Source organism: Musca autumnalis, unplaced genomic scaffold, assembly GCF_047663935.1.
Source record: "Musca autumnalis isolate F117 unplaced genomic scaffold, ASM4766393v1 scaffold_4, whole genome shotgun sequence".
NCBI lineage: Eukaryota > Metazoa > Arthropoda > Insecta > Diptera > Muscidae > Musca > Musca autumnalis.
This window is the reverse complement of record NW_027411977.1, coordinates 31,684,831-31,707,226: the sequence shown is the minus strand read 5'-3', so window position 1 is coordinate 31,707,226 and position 22,396 is coordinate 31,684,831. Positions and strand designations below refer to the sequence as shown.

General features: G+C 38.0%; 1 protein-coding gene across 50 annotated transcripts in view; it reads right to left on the bottom strand.

Annotated features, from left to right (window-relative positions):
• Positions 1-5,578: 5,578 nt before the first annotated feature.
• The window catches only part of LOC141402464 (uncharacterized), a 71,187-nt gene continuing 54,369 nt past the window's right edge, over positions 5,579-22,396 (bottom strand). For 12 of the 50 annotated variants that reach the window (XM_073983785.1, XM_073983791.1, XM_073983788.1 and 9 more), the window contains exons 6-11: positions 21,862-21,960; positions 21,226-21,303; positions 13,113-13,205; positions 12,739-12,992; positions 12,580-12,673; positions 5,579-6,981 (exon numbers count right to left, since the gene is read on the bottom strand). In XM_073983785.1, the coding sequence (XP_073839886.1) occupies positions 6,868-6,981; positions 12,580-12,673; positions 12,739-12,992; positions 13,113-13,205; positions 21,226-21,303; positions 21,862-21,960 (732 nt within the window). In that variant the 3' untranslated portion in view covers positions 5,579-6,867. The remainder of the gene's footprint in view (positions 6,982-12,579; positions 12,674-12,738; positions 12,993-13,112; positions 13,206-21,225; positions 21,304-21,861; positions 21,961-22,396) is intronic. The other 38 variants (XM_073983805.1, XM_073983817.1, XM_073983802.1 and 35 more) reach the window with 4 other exon arrangements.

Genomic DNA, 22,396 nt, shown 5'->3' with positions numbered 1-22,396 from the left:
GTAACTTTTCCTTAGTTGTAACATTTTTTTAGATATATAAGTTTATGTTGGGAATTTGCAGTCATGGCATTGTTTTATAAGGGGGCGATACAGAATTGAATTGAATTTGAATTGTCCCAATTTAAACTTCTATATCTCAAAAACGGTAAAACCGACGAGAATATCATAAAGGTCAATCTTGTAGAGAATTTTCATATCTACAACATTTGTTTTAGTCCCATTTTGATAGGAAATGTGGTTTCTAAGCAAAATCACGAAAACCTAAACAACCCCTAAAAATGTCAACATAAATCGCGATTTATTTAAAAAGCGCTCCGGCGATTTTTTTTTTTTTGTTTTTTGATTGTTCTCAGCTATAAACATTGTAGTTTCAGAATCCGCAAAAATTTCCGAGGTGTAAGCACCTTCCATTTAAAATTGTTTCAAGAGCACCGTGTGCAGTTACACATGCCAGTAAATTGGTGCCAATTGAGTACATGTATTATACTCGAAAATAAAAATACATTAAATCTTTGCATTCTTAAAAGAAACAAAAATGTACATGGATTAAAAAATAGTCTCGGCAACTCTTTTTTTTCATTTTCGACATATCACTGGCAGCCAGTTTAAAATTTTACTGGCATGAAAAATCTAGTGCCAGTGGAGTCGACAATTCAAAAATGTGAATTTTTCGAACTGTCATGTGTAAACTCTGGGTACGGTAGCGTTTGCAAGAAGTGAGCTATGTTATTGTCCTCAGGTACTACATTTTATAGTTATATATAACCGGATTTAACAAACCCACTGGGTTTCAAATGTCAATTCCATTGCTTATATTTCAAATAAATCCTCATTGAGAAGGTTAACCTTGCAAAAAGCTATAATATAAACATGGCCTTAATGAAATTCCAAATTTAGTGGACTAGAACCCTTAGGTAACAGCATGGAACAAAGTTGGAGTCGATTTAGCCATGTCCGTCTGTCTGTCTAGCGTGGTAACTCTCGAATGGATAGACCGATTCGTTCCAAAATTTGGCAATCGTAACATTTTGCCCAAAGTTAAATCAAGTTCTGGGCCTTATCGGACCTTCAAAAAAAATTAAATGTGGTTTGTGCGAAACCTTTTTTGTAATAAAATGAAATGAATGTTATTTTAGGCATTAATATGTAAAAGTTCATTCATTCTCACTACAGGAAATCATTTTTTAAGAAAAATGTCAAAAAGTCATAACCCTAGTGTATAAATCATGGTCGAGACTGCTTAGGAAAACAATAACACCATTGTTGATGGTAAATATTTGCGTTTTCATTGTTAGACCAGAAAGATGTTGGGGAACCCTCGTACTTTTATTTATTGAATACTAAAGGCGGTTCAACCAGAGAACCCTCTAAAACAAGAACCCTATCAATAATATTGATTGTTGTTGTAGCAGTAGCATGAAACCTACGTAGAATAATAGGTTTGATGCTGGGTTGGCAGCCGCTGGCCCAAACACTATGGTTCCGGGTCAATCCGGTACGAATGAACCCGCTGCTGTAGGATTGCTGATAGGAGTTAAGATGCTGTTTACTGCGCCAGAAAATATCCCAGCGTGTTCCCAACTTTGTCTTCGGATTTATCGTCATCGTCGGAATACGAAACACCCCGCAGTATCCCCAACAATAACGAACGTAGAATCTAACACCACATGTTGCTGTTCAGCGCCCCGAAAATGCTTCATTCCTGCAATTCAATTGCAACAGTCTCTTTTTCCGAAACTCCATGGTTGCTGCGATCTAGGAAACAAAGTTCATCTTCAACTTCTAGCTTCCAACATTGCGATGGTTCGATCCGGTAGAGACCTATCACGCTTGATCTTGACCCTAGTAAGTCAGTGTTTCGGTAAAATGTTGGAGTGCCGAGGTAGAGTTGCTTAAAGTGTTTACCGCCGTCGATGAATAACTATTGTCAGCCTTATATGCCTCATATTTGTTCTATTATGGAGGCAATAACCGTCTGGTGCTAAAGGATTTCAATGATCATCATGTCAATTTTTGCATTGCACAGTGGAGAAAAATACCGATTTAGCGCGCCAAAAATGAAAAAAAAACATATGCCAATTTAAAATTTATTAGTAAAGTATTGATCTAAAGTGCCCCCCTAATCTAACGGCATTTTAAATTAATTTGTTTAGCATTAGCCAGAGTGGAATAACGGTTCATTTTTATTCGTTTGAACAATGTGTTGGCAAACTTGGACCTAGGACTGCAATATTTTTGTTAGAAATTAGTTGTAGAAATTTGGAGTCGATTTAGCAATGTCTGTCTGGCTGGAGCCCATGATAACTCTCGAACGGATTAACAGATTTGGTCCAAAATTTGGTTTTCGTAATATTTTGTCCAAACTTAGTTTAAGTTCGAAGATGGACCCTATCGATCCACTCTCTCAGGTACCTCCCTCACAAAAGTTCAAAATTTTTCGCAAACATTATGCGCACGATAACTTTCGAAGGAACTTACCGATTTGATGCATACTTTGCACATCGTAATATTTCTACCACATAGATCAAGTTCAAATATATCCACTCCTTCGGTTACCAACCACACAAATGTCCGGAAAGCTGTAAAACCCGATATGGTACTAAAACCCGATATGGTACGGACAAACCGATTTTGTCCAAAATTTGGCAGTCGTAATATTTTGCGCAAAATGAATACAATTCTAAGATGGGCCATATTGGTTTACTCCTTCGGGTACCTCCCCCACGAAAGTTCAAAATCTTTCGCATGATAACTCTCGAAGGCAGTAACGATTTGGTCCTTACTTTGCGCATCGTAATAGTTCTATGAGACATAGATCAGGTTAGAATATGAACTACCTTCGTATACCTCCCACACCGAATTTCGGAAAAGTGCAGTTTCGGACCTCTTCTCGAATCGTTTTTATTTTTCTAAGTTGCACTCAAGGCCCCTATTGCAATGGTACAAGCTTTTTTAGTGGCAAATCCATATTTCTTGAGAAAATGGCCCGAAAACTGTACAAAAAATATTACGGCCAGCATGTGTAGTGGCTGGTGCGCACGACAACTCCAGAACCGTTTACTGCGTTGGTCCACACTTTGCATATCGTAATAATTCTTCGAATATTATATGAAATTCGAAGATGGTGCTTATAGGTCCCCCATGATGTCCATGTTTCCTGATATAATGGTCCTATCAAGGGGAATGATTCTCAAAATAAGACACACTTCCAAACTGGACTATGTCGGTCCATTCCTTTAGGCACCTCCCCGCAAAACTTTTGAGATTTTAGCCTAATCCATATCTTTGACGGCAAGTTCATAAGCCCAAAATTCTGAAGACCCCTTAAGTACATACGTTTTTGGGAATAACTAACAAATATCTTGTGTCTCTCCTCCTCGGTTATACGAGCACATATTTCTGTTTCAGCGATAATGGTCTCATCTGGAAAAAGGAACTAGCGTGAAAGATTTCCCTAACAAAAAACTCTCTACAGAAATTTGTATACACTCAGCCTTTAGGATAGAACGGGTATATTCACTTTCATACGGGCAAAATGTGCCTCATCGAAATAATAATTTTAGACCCCAAGTATGTTTGGACGAAATGAGTTTCAGACAATTTGAAGTCGATTTAGCAATGCCCGTCTGTCTGCCTGTCTGGCGGGCTGGTGCGCACGATAATTCTCAAACGGATGAGCCGCGTTGGTCCTAAATTTGGATATCGTAATATTTTGTCCAAGCTTAGTTTAAGCTCGAAGATGGGCCATATCGGTCCACTCCTTCAGGTACCTCCCCCACAAAAGTTCGAAAATGTTCGGAAAATTTGTACGCGCGATAACTTTTGAAAGGAGTAACCGATTTGGTCCATACCTTGCATAAGGTTTCAATGTGGACTCAATCGGTCCACTCCTTCGGGTACCTCCCACACAAAATTTCGGAAAAGTTCAGTTTAAGACCTGCTCTCGAATCGCTTTGATTTTTGTTGTAGCAACTTATATTCACTGCCTCCCATACGACGGTACAAGTTTCATCAGGGGCATGTCCATACTTCCAGAGAAAAAAGCCTGAAAGGTGCAAAAAAAAACATAAACAAAATTTTGGATAAATTCACTTTAAGACCTGCTCTCGAATCACTTTGACTTTTGTTGAAGCAAATTGCATTCGCTTCCTCAATTACGACAGTAAAAGTTTTTTCAGGGGCAAGTCCACACTTCTTGAGAAAACTACCCGAAAGTTGTAAAAAATCCCTATGGCACCATATGTAGTGGCCGGAGAGCTCGAACCGAATACTGCGTTCGTCCACCCTTTGGATATTGTAATATTTCTTCGAATATTAAATGAAATTCGAAGGTGGAAGGAGCAGAGTACGTAAAAATACTTTAAATAACATTTCCAGTCGTTTCGTTTCGTATTTTCCATAGGAACAATACAAAACGAAACATAACGCTCGTTGGCCGATCTCGCTGTTTAGTTTTGTTTTGTTTATATTCGTGAGTGCGAACAAAACGAAAAGCGAAAAGTACTCAACTCCACAAGAGCAGATAGAAAACGGAATAGTACTAAACACATGTGAATAAATCAAAAACGTTTGGTGGTTGATAAAATTCACTGTGGTATGCTGATTGGTGGTTGATAAAATTCACTGTGGTATGCTGATGCTATCTTATAGGGTTGTTAAGCAATCACATGTGTGTGTGTGTCTGAGTGTGTCATTGACAATACGCACGGCAAACGATTCACAAAAATACTTCTTGTTTCGGTGGTGAATGAAACAACTCGGCAAAGCATAACCGAAGTTACATTTCCGCAATCGTACGGTTTCCATCTTTTTACATTGAAAAGTTTGTGTTTTTGTTTTGGTTGTGAGAATGAAACGATTCAGAGAAGCTGAAAAGTTTGTGGCTTTGTGTGATTGGTACGGGAATCGTTTTGTTTGTTTCCGTTCATTGGGAAGGAGTGGACATTCCGATACCTCCCCCAAAAAAGTTCGAAAATATTCATTAAAATGGTAATCTAATGGGCCGATTCCGTACAGCGAGGCGAGTCATGTCGCGTCGTCTATCGTCTCTGTAACAAAATTTAAAAAATGCACTACGTACAGCGATTTTTTGAACCAGCATTTCAAATTGCTGTCTTGTAGTAATTTTCACCATCATAAGTACTGATACATCAAAACGTATATAATATTAAGTAAATTCACTTAAAATAAATGAAAATGTTACTTACGATTCAATTTTTCGTTTTTTTTTTTTTTTTGTCGCCGGAAAATGAACATTACGGCGACAAAATTTGACGGCGTCAGGCGAATATTGCCGTACGGAATCTAAAAATTGCATTTGGCAACGCGACACGGCTCGCCTCGCTGTACGGAATCGGCCCATAAATATTGTCGAAACTCATTTAAAAAACCCTATCTATCCATATCCCCGCAAATTTTGTGCTGTGTGGATTGAAATACTTTTTTCCATAAAAAAACCCCCTAAATACGTAAGTTTTTTTTGGAAAAAAAGTATTTCAATCCACACAGGCTGAGGGTATATCTCTGTCGGCAATGTCGACTGATACTTTTTTACTTGTTATATTAAAACATCAATATATTTGTTTGTAAGTTGGTTTTGTGTTCCGGTTTATTGGACGTTTGAAGAGTATATAAAATAAAACAAATTCTCAATACTATATTCTATATACAATATACACAAACATTGTGTTTTGTTATTCTTTTAAATTAAATATTCTTTTCTTCTTCTATAATGTTTTGTTTATATTATTTTATTGTTGTTTTTCGAATTGTGCATGATAACATTTTTAACAAAAAAAAAAAAATAAATAAATTGTTTAAAACGGCAGATTTGAATGATCCATAAACAAAATTATTAAGGATTTTGTACGTGTACATGAACTATACGTAAACATAATTTAACAATATGTGTATAGAAAGAAAACATTGTTTTGTTTAACCAAAAATAGTGAAATCAAAATGAAAATTCAAAACATTTGAGTATAATTTTATTTGTTTGTTTATTTATTGCAATTAGCCCCCGTCTAGGTAAGTTTTTTTTAGTTTTATTATTTATTAATAATATTGTATGCCTTATGTGTTTACATATATTTTTTTGTATTTAATTTAATATGTAATGCTAATTGTATTGTTGTTCGATTTACATTTAAAAAATTGTGTAAATTGTTGTTTTATATTAGATTTTGTTTAAACTTTTAATTGGCAAGCCGTTATTTGAAACGTAATTTTATTTCGTTTTTTGTTTTCTTTGTTAATCTCTGCCTGTGTGATATTTCACACACATATTTTGTTGTTGGTTGGTTGTAAATTTGTTATTGTTGCTAGTTTAGGCTATTTGTTATTAAGATTAAGATTTTCTTCTTGTTTTACTTTTCTGTTTTGTGTAAAAAAAGTTAAATAAAAATATAAACAATTGTTCTTAAAATATATTATGTATGTAAGTACATCATCATCATTAGTTAAAGCAATTGTTGGGTTTCTGTCTTTTTTCTTGTTCTTCATCTCATTGTTTTTCTTTTTTCTAATTGTTTTTTAACATTCAAATTTCTATTTGAACTTATTTAGTAATTCTAACTAAGTTTTCCTTGTTTTATTTTTTTTTTAATTTTTTTTAACGATGAATTAAAAAATAGTTTCCTAATTATTATTTTAATGCAATTATTAATAAATTAATAACAAATATTTGTTTGTTTTAGGGAATATTTTGTTTTCATAATGAAATTTGTGTTAATTTGAATTACATTCGTAAAAAAACAGAATCAAATCAAAAAGGTAAGGAAATTAAGAATAAAAAATATTCGAAAATTAAGTTGTTTCTAAGATTGTTTGGCAAATCCTTTTGCATTAACAGGAGGCTCGTGTTCATCATCATTCGGCTGCCAATTCATCGATGCGACAACGAACTGCATGCTCAACAACTTCTAAGCTGGGATAGTCAAGCTCTTTCACCAGACACAGTGTTGCGGAAAGTAGATTGGAACTCTGCAAATAAAAGATACAAATATTTCAAATTAGTTAAAAAAAAATAAATAAAAATTCTATGCAAATAGCGTAAATAAAGAGCGGACTAGAGGAACAATTGATGTTGATATAAGAGCATATGCTGTGATCGTATGTTCCGGCTATGTCTCTATCTCAAAGTCTAGGAATCTGTATGTTTTGAAAGGATGTAACCACAGATCTACTGAACTTCATTGAGTAGGTTTGACAGAGCTGTGTATCGGTCGGGCCTGTGCATCCTACTGGACAGATGTTTTACACGGTATCATCTATCCTTGCCATATATGAACTCAGACGGCTGCACCAACCCGAGCGCAATTGAGCCAAACTACTCTGGTTTTTTGTGGCAGCTGACGCTAATCAGCTGCCAAAGATGGAGGATGTTCTCCGAGCACCGCATTCATACGATAGTTGTTTATGGCATCAGCGGCTGCATCCATGTGCATTCTATTTAAACCTGCTTGATGGACCTCTCTTTCTAGATCATGAAGATCCCAACTCACATGCCTGGGAGGAGGGGGGTGTCCTGTCCACCATGTGGTGATTAGGATGGCTCTCGCGGTAACACAAGACCGGCCTATCGCGTTATATGTGGTCAACAAGGTTTCTTCGTCTGAACCCCAAATACTGCCGGCCAGGTACTTTTGAGGACCTTTTTCCTACATCTAAGCTTGTCGCAGATAGCTGTGGCATGAGCGGATGACATGAAAATACTGTCGAATTTGACCCTTAGAATTTTTGAATAGTTCTGCTACCATCGACCGTGACATTCAACTGTGGCGGATATTTGCATATTCTTCGCATGGAAAACGTGGTAAGATCGATAAATAGGAGTTCAGCCTTTCACAAATGACATCAGGGTAGTTACCTGACGCCAATATCGTACAATCATCCACATACGTTACAATCTCTATGCCGTCTGGAGGCGGAATACAGGAGAGGTAGAGGTTAAGCCGTTTCGGAGATATCACCCCATCTTGGGCAACTCCCTTTTTTCACTCAACGGGGCTTGGACTTATAATTCCTGAATTCTACGTACGACTCGCGTCCACACAAATAATTGATTATCCGACGTTTCAAACTTGCCCGGAGGGTTGTCTGCTCAATGTCCTCAAACAGCGTGGAGTGCCAGACTGTATCAAAGGCTTTTGATATATATGGAGACGGCGTGCAGCGCTGTTGTCGTACTGTGCTGCTTACGGAATCCATGCTGATGATCAGCAACTGCATCTGTGTGAATGAAATCCAAACCTGCTCGATAGGCTTGCTGATCTAGGGCTTCTTTCTTGTAACATGAGACCACTCACTCTCTCTCTCTCAAAGTCGTGAAAATCCCTCCTGACATGTCTGGACGTATTGACGACTCACGATAATTCCAGACCAAGTACTGTAACGAAAGCTTGCCATTGTGTTGCCGTACTGGAAGAATCTTCGTCTCCTCGTGCAGATGATCCACTCATGCCAAGAGGAGTCATCCTGTAGAAGTTCTCAAGGTTTGAATATTGTTCCATCGCCTTGTACTTATATTAGCGGATCACACTGGCGACGAATAGCTTATCATAGACTGACCTATCGCGTTTTATGTGCAACAAGGTTTATCTGTCTGCATTCCAAATATTGCCGGCTAGGAACTTGAGGACCTTGTTCCCACATCTCAACTTGTCGCAGAGAGCTATGGCATGTGCGAACGTCATGAGCATGCTGTCGAATGTGACCCCTAGAATATTTGCATATTCTTCACGCGGAAAAGGGTGGTAAGATCAATCAAATATGAGTCCAGCCTTTCACAAATCGCATTAGGGAAGGTACCCGACGACAAGATCGTAAAAATTCGCATACGTAATGACCTTAATGCCGTTTTGAGAGGTACAATATAAGAAAGACAGAAAAACACCATGTTTTACTCCAAGAGCTTTCCACGTACGACTTTCATCCACACAATATAATTGATTATGAAAAGTTTCAAACTTGGTTGGAGGGTAGATTAATGAATGTCCTCAAATAACGTGGAGTACTTGACAGTATCAACGGCTTTTAATACGTTGGTGGGCAGAAACACGTCGAGCTCCACCAACACTGTCATATCGCACGGCTTGTTCTGCTTGAGTCCTCGACTAATAAGTGTGGAGATGCAGTGCAGTGCTGTTGTCGTGCTGTGCTGCTTACGGAACCCATGTTGATGATTGGCAACTGGATATATATATCTGACGCTGGGAGGGAGTAAAGCCTCAAGAGTCTTTGCTACGGACTCTACCATTAACTTTTGCTGGGTCCCTTGTCTGACTTCAGTAGCGGGACCCATTTTCTGAATTTCGGGCACAATGTAGTTGGCTAGTGACTGGTTAGAAAGTTTGGTGAGATACTCAGCTCCCAACCCATCCAACTTTTTTAGCATTACCATGAAGTTTCCATCAAGTTCCAGCGCTTTGGATGATTTAGCATTCCTGATGGTATTCACAGCATCATCCATTCTGAATTCTGATGGTTCCTCCTCGGCAGGAAGAAATATAATGCGACGTAATACTCTGCTCTTCGCTCTGACACTCCCGCTTGTTCTATTTGTGCTCAACGAGCGAAATTGTTCATTTCCAGTGTCCGATCCCGGACTCTGTGTTCACTGGATCATCACGCCCATTTGCTTACCCCGCCGCCTCTGCTGGGAATTTTGGTACTCACTTTGGGTATTTGAACAGCAGGTATATAGCGAATGGCTGCAGCAGCGATATCGTCCCAGTAAATCATTTATACTACCCGAATAGCAGAAGGGTTGGGCAGTCCTCTGAGGCGCTGATTGGTGAATTATCTCAAACTATGCCATTTAGCTTTGCCATGATTGATCAAAATGCGACGATCAGAAGTGATGAAATCGGACGGTCTGCAGGAGACAATTATACTGTTGTCAGGTGGCATAATTTGGCAAGTATCTCTAAAGACACACGTTGATGAGCATTAAAGGCCCCCAAAATCGGCCGGTTATGGCCTTCCAAAAGCGGGCTAATGTTGGACCTGTAATCTGGAGCACAGCTATTATTCTGTGGGATATATACATTAAGCAACCCTACGTCGGCAGTTCTACCTTTAGAGGCCGGTGCGAGATGGGTCTGTAATGAATAGACTTGTGCAACAGGAAAGCTAGTCTCCCCACAGCAATATAGATCATGTCGTAGTTCCTCACCCTCAGATGCACCCACTCCCGACATTTATTACATCTTCGGGATATATTGACCGGAGCGCTGATGTATTGAGGTTCCGAGCCACTTTGGTATTGAACAACCCGTCGCCATGGGATTTTCAACCAAGCTTTCTTTATCTGCACCCTAAATGCTATCGTCTAAGGACTTGGGACCTTGTTCCTACATATCAGCTTGTGTTTTGATGCGGCGATGAGAATGTTGGAAATACACTATAATATGTTCTTGGTGAAGCTCAGCAGACAACAACACAAATCCTTACCCAGAAATTCTGAAAGTTGTTGAACCCAGGGAAGTCTTGTAAGCTATAAGACAATATTGGCGTCGTTGTGAGCAACGTACCGCAGCGATCGACTAATAAAGTCCTCAATTTCGCTGACTTTGATGCAAAGGTCTTAGCTATTGAAAAATAGGATTGACGTTTTACGATGTTAGACACCCTGAACAATACCATAAGGTCTTAGATACTGTGTTAATTTTTTCAATAAGACGTAACGATGTTGAAGACACACTATTATCATGCGCAACCAGATGAGGCTAGAAAACAACCAATATATCAATTTCATCTCACTAATATTGGTATATGGCGAATGCGGGCAGATTCATGGTCCATGGTTTCTATCTAACCCTGAACGAAAGAAAAGAGCTGTCATAGCAGAAATTTCGTGAATACTGCACTCTTTGTGAAGCACGCAGGAACAATAACACATGTAACATTCGAACATTTCTCCTAATCAAGTCGGTACATAGAACCGGCAGGCGAAGGATTTACGGAGTTATGTAGTCCAACCCTATAAATATCGAAATTTTTATACCCTCAGCATTTATGCTAACGAGGGTATGTATATAAACTTTCATACGGGCAAAATGTGCCTCATCGAAATAATGGTTTAGACCCCAAGAATGTTTGGGCGAAATGTGTTTCAGACAATTTGGAGTCGATTTAGCCATGTTCGTCTGTCTGGCTGGTGCGCACGATAACTCTCGAACGGATGAACCGATTTAGCCCAGAAATTGGATTTCGTAATATTTTGTCCAAACTTAGTTTAAGTTCGAAGATGAGCTATATTGGTCCACTCCTTCCGGTACCTCCCCCACAAAAGTTCCAAAATGTTCGGAAAATTTGTGGGCACGATAACTCTTGAAGGGTGTAACCGAGTTGATCCATACTTTGCACATCGTGAAATTTCTTCCAGACTAAGATGAGGTTCCAATATGCACTTAATCGGCTCACTCCTTCGGGTACCTCCCACACAAAATTTCGGATAAGTTCAGTTTAGGACCTGCTCTCGAATCGCTTTGATTTTTGTTGCAACAACTTGTATTCACTTCCCCCCATACGACGGTACAAGTTTCATCAGGGGCAAGTCCATACTTCTTGAGAAAATGGCCGGAAAGGTGCAAAAAGCCCCTATGACACCTTGTGTAGTGGTTGGAGCGCAAGATAACCCTCGAACGGATCTGTCGATTCGGTCCAAAATTTGGCCTTCATAATATTTTATCAAAACATAGTTTAAATTCAAAGATGGGCTATATCGGTCCACTCCTTCAGGTACCTCCCGCACAAAACTTAAAAATATTCGGAAAAAATTTTGCGCACGATAACTCTTGAAGGGAGTGATCGATGCAATCTATACTTTGCACATCCTAATATATCTACCAGATATAGATCACGTTCGAATATGGACTATATTTGTCTACTGCTTCTGGTACCTCTCACACAAAATTTCGGATAAGTTCACTTTAAGACCTGCTCTCGAATCACTTTGATTTTTGTTGAAGCGATTTACATTCGCTACCTCCATTACGACGGTAAAAGTTTTTTCAGGGGCAAGTCCATATTTCTTGGGAAAACAGCCCGAAAGGTATAAAAAACGTCTATGTCACCATATGTGGCGGTCGGAGAGTTGTTCAACCGATTTGGTCCAACATTTGGTCTTCGTCATATTATATCCAAACTTAGTTTCATGGGCAATACCGATCCACAACTTTCGCAACTTCTCCCCAAAATTTAAAAAATGTCACTAAAATGCTAGGACGATATCACTTGAATGGGGCAACCAATTTGGTCCAAACTTTGGATCTCCTAATATTTTTATCAACATTTAGTTTAACTTCTAAAATGGCCCATATCGGTCCTGCCTAAAGGTACCTGCCCTACAAAAGTTCAACATTTGTGTCTTAGTGCAGTTAATTCCTAATCCACATTTTTGTCGGCAAGTTCAAATGTCCAAAAAGGGCCACAAAATTCTGAAGAGACCTTAAATACATTCGATCTGTCCGGAGGTGAAAGTTTCGCTTTACATTGGCTGAGGGTATATATCTGTCGGCAAAGCCGACTGACACTTTTTTACTTGTTATATTTTATTCTAATATATACTAAACTTACTCTATTAATGGGTCTCCGATGATAACCCGAGTAATGATTTAGAACTGCTGTTGATACTGTACTGGCTGAATCGGCAAAACGGCCATCGGGTCGTCTAAAACAAAAATTGAAATAAAAATTTATGATTTCAATTAAACAAAAGAAATATATCCCACATACCTTGGTCTGGGTCTTTCATCTTCCCAATCGCCATTTTCACGACCACCATTTCTGTAGGCATAACGATCAACGGGCTCTGGACGTTCTGTGCCAGCACTACGCCGCTGACCCATGTGATGTAAGGCCGCTGTACTGCCGTAAGGATTTTGTGTGGCATGATGGGGCTGATGATGTTGTTCGTCCCATTCGGTTAAATCGGATTGGCTATGGCGATAATGGGCTGGATATGAGGGACGATCTGATTGGTAGTATTCCTAAAAAAACAAATCAAAATAGAAACAATTTTATTATAATAAAAAATTAAATGTTATTATTTAGTGGCATATTAGTGAATAAATTAATTAATAAAATTAATAATTAATTGATTTACTTACCTTCATGGAATGTGTTGAAGCACTGGGTGGTATGGGTGCCCTTTCACGAAACCCTCCACCATGTGGACTTTCTTGATCTGTATCAGGTGATCTCTGTTAGTGTGTCGTTTTTTTATGTTATGAGGTTGTTCATGTTCCGAGATTTAGTGTTGAATTAATAAAAATTTTGTTAAAAGGTGGTTAGGTGAGTGAGAGTGAAAACACATTTAAATTTTGAAAAAAATATGTTTTGTTAATTAAATATATGTTTTTGTATTTTGTAATGTTAAAAGAAGTATTTAATAATAGTGCATATAAAGTGTAATATTATAAATGTTAAGCAACTAAGAAATTAATAAAAATTTTGTCTGCTTCAATTTTTTCTTAATTTAACTTTCCCAACCCATTTTTCGACTTAATTCTTCACATGACCTACATTCTCAAAATAACCTCTCGAATTACATATTGCAAAATATATCCTCATAAACAAATTAGTATTTTTTTTTAATTTCCCTTAGGTCAAACACAGTAATCACAGGCTATTTATTTTATTGGCCTTTAGTCAGATGCTTATCAAAGGAAAAATATGAGCAATTGGAAAAATGTCAACCACCAACCGCATAACTGGAAATACCCACATTTTGCTAGAAGTTATTCTTCTTCTAGCTTTTATTTATAAATGTGGTCATGAACTGATTCATTTGTTTATGGCAAAATTGTGATGTGGGATGGTTGTTGTTATTATTATTGTTATTATTAAATATGATATTGCCAAATGGACATATCCGCATATATAATTTACAAACTCCCAATTATTGCGTGACTTGGGCCATTATGGCTATGGTGACAAAATATAAAACACCTACGAACGTCAAGAAACAAAGTTAAAAAAAATAATAAGCAGCAGATGGTGGTTGAAAACCTTCTCCGTCACTATTTTGTAGTAAATTTTTAATAGATGCAGGCAAAAAAATAGCTGGGAACCAGAATAGTTTCTAAATTGAAATAAATTTCTATGTGTGAAATTTGTGGTTGTAGCTGTTGTGATCAATTAAGAAGATGATGTAGTTCTTTAAACTTGTTTGAACTTTACATTTAAATAATGTTTTAAAATAGACGCAGTGGTCAAACTATGAAGAAATTCATCTGTCAAAAGTTCGTTAAATTATAGGGAAGAGCAAAGCATGAATACGGAAAAATTGGTATCTGAAATGATGTTTATACCCTCAGCCTTTAGGCTAAAGGTCTCATCGAAATAATGGTATGTTTGGACGAAATCCGTTTCAGACAATTTTTAGTTGATTTAGCCATGTCCGTTTGTCTGTCTGTTTGGCTGGTGCGCACAATGGTTCTCGAACGGATCAACCGATTTGGTTAAAATTGTGGGTATCGTAATATTTTGTCCAAGCTTAGTTTAAGACTGAAAATAGACCATATCGGTTCACTCTTTCCGGAACCTATTGAGGGTTTTAGCTAAAATTGTTGACCGAACCTTGTAATTTAATATTTGAGGTTCCTAATGGTCATAAAATATCTCCACCACATAAAGGTACCTCTCGATTTTCGGTATTTTGTAGGATTTTCGCTACACTTTTTGACCGAACTAACTGTAATTTGACGTTTAAGGTTCCCAGAGCACAGTGGATCCACTTGTATGGAGAAAGTGGCCAAAAATATTTAGAGTGTAAAAATCAAGCCAATGCGCCAGTTACAGCTTTGTGCTGCTGCAAAGAGTGTTTTAAGAAACTACGAGCGTAGCATTCTCCCCCCTTTCCTCTCTGGAGGGGGTATACGGTAAGAATTGTTTTGTGCTGTTAATACAAAATGACATAAACAATGGTCCCGATTATCTTTTGATGCAAAAGTAAGCTTGGGGAAACAAAACCGTCTCCAAAACAACATAAAATCCAACCAATTTAGTGGATTAAAAAAAAATCAAAATTTTTGTCTGAAAACTGGTAAAAAGTTTAATATAGATCTGATAGCGTTCTTCCTGGAAGGCACGTACCGCCAACGTAAGACAATTTCGGAAGAAGATTTCTTCATCTTGCCACTGATGCCAATTATTTTAATGTACGTGGTCAGATAACACAGTTATACGCTAATATATCCATAGAGACCCTATTCTAGGGCAGCTTTAGTGAGCGACCCACCATTTATAGTCTGGCACTAGATGGCAGCTGATTTTAATACTGAATAATCTTAAACCCATGAACTACTTTGGAAAATTATTCCCGAGGTGGGCACTGGTGGGCATCATGACTAAAACCTTAGGTCAAATTTAAGTATATGATCGAATTGGCATTACAAAATACACTAAGAAAATATGCAGCTAACTAGAATTTCACAACACGCTATAACACTATTTTTTAATGAAAATTAAGCTATTACCTCCTCCTTCAAAATCCACTATAATATTTTGCTATACGTATTAGTTTCGCGATATTTTGAATATATTTACTTGCACTTAAAATTTAGGTTGTATTCACAACAAACAAATATTACTCAAATGTTCTGACTTTTGAAGCTTCCTTGAGAAGTTCGCGTTCGAATGAAACAAAAACTAATATATATTTAAAAAGGTCCATGTCATAGCTGTCAGAGGTGCCAGATGTTGTACCAAAATTTCGACATTAATTTTTTTATTTTTGGCCAATGGGTGGATCCACTGTGCAGAGGTCACAAAACATCTCTACCAAAATTTGTCAACATAGGTCCATGTTTTGGTATAGCCCCCATATAACAGTACCTCCGATTTTCTGTATTTTGAGGTAGCTAAACTTTTTGTTTTTGTTGCTGTTGTAACAGTGTTTTATCATTATGTTTGTATGTTCGTTCTCCTGTTCAATCTGGCTCTGGGTCTATCTCCAGTTCCAGGAAAATGGCTACTTCGATGGGATGTAACCACAGATCCACTGGAGTTAGATGAGTAGATTTGGCGGGGCAGTTGAATAGGTGCTTAGTATCGTTCGGGCCCATGCCGCATACTGGGCAGATGTCTTGCACGGTGCGATCAATTCCCGCCCAATAGGAATTTAGGCGACTGCAATATCCCGAGCGTAATTGAGCCAAAACTACTCTGGTTTGCCGTGGCAGCTGACGCTCTTCAGCTGCGATAGATGGGAGATGACTGCATTCACACAATAATTGCTTATGGCCTTGGCAACTGTGTCCATGTGAATGCTGTTTAAACCTGCCTGATATGCCTGTTGATCTAGAGGTTCTCTCCTATATTGTTGGACCTCCGTGTCTAGAGCATGAATATCCTTTCTGATATGCCTGGGTGTATCGGTGGCCAGCAGATGGAGATTGGAATGGCTCTCACGGTAACACCCGAGCAAGTACTGCAACGATAGCATCTCATTATGTTCTGGAAGAATATTTGCCTCCTCATGAAGATGGTCCACTGTAGATTTGAGGAGGCACCCTGTTGCTGTTCTCAGGGCGGCGTTCTGACAAATTTGAATCTTATCCCACTGTGTGTCACATAAATTCGGGGACGAAACTGGCGCCGCATAGCTTACCACAGACCGACCTATCGCTTTATACGTGGTCAACAAGGTTTCTTTATCTGCACCCCAAGTGCTGCCGGCTAGGGACTTGAGGACCTTGTTCCTACATTTCAGTTTATCGCAGATAGCTGTGGCATTCGAGGACGACGTGAAAGTGGTGTCGAATGTGACCCCTAGAATTTTGGGGCAGTTTGTGGTCGGAATTCTGCTACCATCGACCCTGATATTCAATTCTCTTCTATACTGCGCCGTCCATGTGGTGAACAGAGTGGCCGTCGATTTAGTGGCGGATATCTGCATATTCCTCGCGTGGAAAAAAGTGGTAAGATCGGTTAAAAAGGAGTTCAGTCTCTGTGTGGAGATGGCGTGCGGCGCTGTTGTCGTGTTGTGCTGCTTACGGAATTCATGCTGATGATCGGCAACTTGATAGCTATTTCTGATGCTGGGGAGGACTAAGGCCTCAAGGGTCTTCGCTACAGGTGACAAAAGCGAAATCAGCCTGTACGATTCACATTTGCTGGCATCCGTGCCTGGCTTCAGTAGCGGGACCACCCTGCCCATTTTCGAGACTTCGGGAACAATTAGGGTGGCTAGCGACAGGTTGAGAACTTTAGTGAGATACTCCACTCCCGGCTCATCCAGCTGTTTCAACATTACCATGAAAATTCCGACAGGGACCAACGCATTGGATGATTTAGCGTTCCTGATGGCATTCGCAATATCATCCATTGTAAACTGTGGTGGTTCATCCTCGACAGGAAGAGATCTACCTTTTTGACAGAAGTACCTGAAATTTGACGTCTGAGGCTCCTATTTGTCACAAAACATAAAAAAAAACACAAAAAAACATTTTTTTTTATTTTTGGACCAAACTACCTGCAATCTAACATTTGAAGTTCCCAGCAGTAGCAAAATATCTCCAATAAAAATTGTCAATATAGGTCCATGTTTCGGTATACCCCACATATAACGGTAACTTCTTATTTTCGGTATTTTAAGGATTTAAATTACCTTTTTTGACAAAAGTACCTGTAATTTGACGTTTGAGGATTCCAGTTTAGATTTCCACAGCTCACAAAACATCTCCACCAAAAATTGTCAAAATAGGTCCATGTTTCGGTATAGTCTCCATATAACAATACCTCCCGGTTTTTGTAATTTTGAGAGTTTTAGCTACATTTTTTCACCGAACTACCTGCAATTTAACATTTGAGGTTCCCAGAGGTCATAAAACATCTCCACCAAAAATTGTCAACATAGTCCATGTTTTGAAATAGCCCCCATATAACTGTACCTCCAGATTTTCATTGGTTTTGGGGATTTTAGCTAGAATTTTTAACCGACCTAGCTGTAATTTGCCATTTGAGGTTCTCAGTGGTCACAAAACATATCCACCAATAATTGTCAACATAGGTCCATGTTTTGGTATTGCGCCCATATAACTGTACTACTTTTTGACCGAACTACCTGTTTTTTTGACATTTGGCGTTCAAAGTGGTCACAAAATTTCTCTTCCAAAAATCGACAAGTGTCAGAAGTTTAGCTACATGTTTTGACAGAACTATCTGTAATTTGACATTTTAGGTTCCCAGTGGTTACAAAATTTCTCCAAATTTTTCAACATAGGTCCATACCTTGAAATAGCCTCCATATAAAGATGGCGCCCGATTGAAGAAGTTCTTGACAGGAAGGAAAATTAACTAATATGTATTTCATGGTGGAGGGTATAAAAGTTCGACCCGGCTGAACTTGACGCTTTTTTTGTCACACCCGAAACCACACACCGCATTTTCATCAATCATGGGAAAGCTAAGCAGCCGAGTTTCCGAGAATTCACTTATCACCGCTTCAGAGATCTGCCTAACCCTTCTGATGTCCGGGTAGCAGAAAGGACATTCCGATACATCATGACTACTGCAACCGCTAGCCATATATCTGTTGGACGAATACCCAAAATGAGACCAAATTTCCCAGCAGTCGTCGTACCAATCCCAGTTGGTCGGTAAGCTTAAGCGAAACAAGTGGTTCAATCATCTGACGAGTTGCAACAGATACTCAATTTGTAAATTATTGTGCTCATCAGTTGTTTTAGTAGGTTCAGCCAAGGTTTTTTGGAGCTGTTGGGACATTATCTCAGGAGCATAGCATATTTTGACATATTTGCATAAAATGAGCATATGCAAAACCATATGCAAAAATATATGCAAGGATTTGTGGTCTAAATATCCCACCGAAATGGCTGTAATTTGGTATTAAGTCTTCGTTAGGGTTATGCAGCTTTACCCCTGAAATTTGTCGGTATAGTTCCACGTCTTCATATAGCCCCCATAGAAAGGTACCTCCCGATTTTCGGTATTTTAAAGGTTGTGGCATTACTATCCCATCGAAACGACTGAAATTTGGCATTTAGTCTTCGTTTCCAAATGAAATTTGTCGGTACAGGTCCACGTCTTCATATAGCCCCCATAGAATGGTACCTCCGGATTTTTGGTATTTTGAAGGTTGTGGCCTCAATATCGCTCCGAAATGGCTGAAATTTCGTATTAAGGCTTCTTTGGGGATACACAACTTTCCACCTAAAATTTCTCAGTATAGGTCCACGTCTTCATATAGCCCCCATAGAATGGTACCTCCGGATTTCTGGTATTTTGAAGGTTGTGACCTTAATATCCCTCCGAAATGGCTAAAATTTGATATTAAGGCTTCCTTGGGGGTATAAATCTTTCCATCTGAAATTTCTCGGTATAGGTCAACGTCTTCATATAGCCCCCATAGAACGGTACATTTCTCGGTATAGGTCCAAGTCTTCATATAGCCCCCATAGAACGGTACCTCCGGATTTTTTTGTGGCCCCAAATATCCCTCTGAAATGGCTGAAATTTGGTATTAAGTCTTCCTTGCGGATATAAAACTATCCGCCTGAAATGTCTCGGTATAGGTCCACGTCTTCATATAGCCCCCATAGAATGGTACCTCCGGATTTCTGGTATTTTGAAGTTTGTGACCTCAATAACGCTCCGAAATGGCTAAAATTTGGTATTAAGTCTTCCTTGAGGATATAAAACTATCCGCCTGAAATGTCTCGGTATAGGTCCACGTCTTCATATAGCCCCCATAGAACGGTACCTCCGGATTTTTGGTATTTTGAAGGCTGTGGCCTGAATACCGCTCCGAAATGGCTGAAATTTGGTATTAGGTCTTCCTTGGGGGTATAAAACATTCCACCTGACATTTCTCGGTATAGGTCTTAGACCTCGAATACAGCGTTCGTCCACACTTTGGATATTATAATATTTTTTCGAATATTAGATGAAATTCGAAGGTGGTGCTTATAGGTCCACTCCTTCCAATACCTCCCCCATAAAAGTTTGAAAATATTCGCTAAAATGGTACGCGCGATTTCTCATAGATGTAGCAAACGATTTGGTCCAAAATTTGGATCTCTAAATATTTTCGAAACTTAGTTTATGTTGGTCCCTATCTGTCCATTTTTGTGTGGTTAAGGGTCTGCTTGAGGATCCTTTGGACATTTTTACCGAAGGTTTTCCTAGTTGCCCTATTTACAGCGATATTATGTTTTTCGTAGGCTAGTGTGATAAGAAAGCTCTATCTATCGATATCCCCGCAAATTTGTGAGCTTTAATCCTATCCATACTTTTTCCGGTTCATACGCCCAACATCTTCAAAACCCCCTAAATACATAAGTTCATTTGTTTGGGAAAAAGTATTTCAATCCACACAGACTGAGGGTATATCTCTGTCGGCTTTTTAACTTGTTTCTATTTTATTGACTTGTCTGAAGAGAATTTTAAACAGAAAAATTATACACACAAACATTTTTGTACCTATTATTGAAATATTTGTTGCATAAGAAAATATGTAAAATGCATAAATTTTGTATATGTCCATATTATTTTTTGCATATGCAAAATTTATTCATTTTGCATAACTTTGCATATGTCATATGTTTCAATTGCAATTTATTCAGAAGCCAAAAATAGGTCCAGTCCCAAAATTTAACATGAATCGGACCAAAAATAGGGGCTGCATAAAATTCCGCTGTCTACTTATGGATTATAAAACTATTTCATTTAATTAAATACCATTACTATATATCAAAAATGTAAAAGATTCCACAATATTATATCCGCAGGTCGCACAAGTCTATCGCAATTTTACAACTAAAAAAAGTCATCGTTAACATTGTAAATGTACCGTTATCCTGTTCTGACTAACTATTTCTAACTCTAGTTCAATACTGTACTAACGTTTTAAATCCATTTTTTGATTTTCTGCACGCTAGAGCGGTGTTTTTCCCACTGTGTGCCGGGATTTGTGATATTTAACCCCGGACACCGGCAACACATACATAATTTTCTTCGAATTGTATTGTGAGTTATGTCCTCTGTGTGTTCGCTGACTAAAGTGACAAAATTCTTTTTTGGGAAGGAAACTCGTGGTAAATACGTTTTCGTAACACATAATATAGACAAATTAAGGGCATTAAAAACCACATACATATAATCCATTGGACCTTCAAAACATTGTGACCCTTGTCAATATTAAAAATTTCCTCTACAATACAATATAGAATATTTGATATGTGATTTTAAAAAGCTTACATCATATTGGTGATACGATAAACGATTTTCTTTTGGTGTTGAATTATATTTTGGCGATGGTGAGTGTAATACTTGTTCCTGTGTTCCAAAAAAAAAACCAAGTGGCAAAGAGGGAGGAGAAAAGAGAAACAATGAAATATATAAATGCAAAAATTGAAAATTATTTGCACAGTGTGAAACAAGGGTGAAATATTACTGCGAAATTAAAAGTCAAGCAATTCAAGGGAACAAAATAAAACGATTTGCAGCTAAGAACCAAAAAACAAAACCAGACGTATTCAAATCACGTAATCCATTACTATAAATGGAAATGACAACATTTCCATAATAACCAAAAAAGAAGAACAACAGCAAAAATATCAAAACAAAACAATAATCGTTATAATTTCTCTCTCAAAAAACGAAGATTATGTACAAATACCATCGAAAAGAAATAATACTATCGAAATAAATAAACAACAAAATTGCCAAAAATAAATTATTATAATTTATTCTAAGCAAAGAAATAAATGAAACATGGAATTCTCCAATAACAAAAACGCAACAACAGAAACTCAATAGAAACTACCAACAACAAAACTCAAAACAAATGTCTTGTAATAATTTCAAGATATTGAGAAGGACAAAAAAGTATACCTGAGAAGGCGTTGAGGCTTTCGATGATGAACCACCATTTGCATTGTTAGTTTCGCTTACACTTTCTTCAGTTGTGGCAGGACTCGTTTGTTGAGGAGGCTTGTTTTTTTTTTTCATTTTGTAAACAGCATTTTAGTTGTTGTTGTTGTCATCGTGTCATACACATTTTTGTGTGATTAATTATTCAATGACATCCAAAAACGATTTGTTTATTGGCAGCAAACATGAGAGAGGTGAAAGAAGATGAGTGAAAGGTTACGGAAAAAATCATTATTCCAAATTTCTTGAACCAAAAGACAAAACAAAAGCAAACTTCTGACATACACAAATTTATATCACACTCGAATGAAAGGTCAGTAAAATACAGAAGATTTGAAATATTTCCCATACCATTCAAATAAAACATTCTGCATACACACTTTGTAATACACACAAATTCTTGAAAATTTGGCAGAGAATTAGAATTTATATTTTATCACAACATCCATAAAATTTTCATGACGACACATACATCCTCATGAAAAATATATGGTGG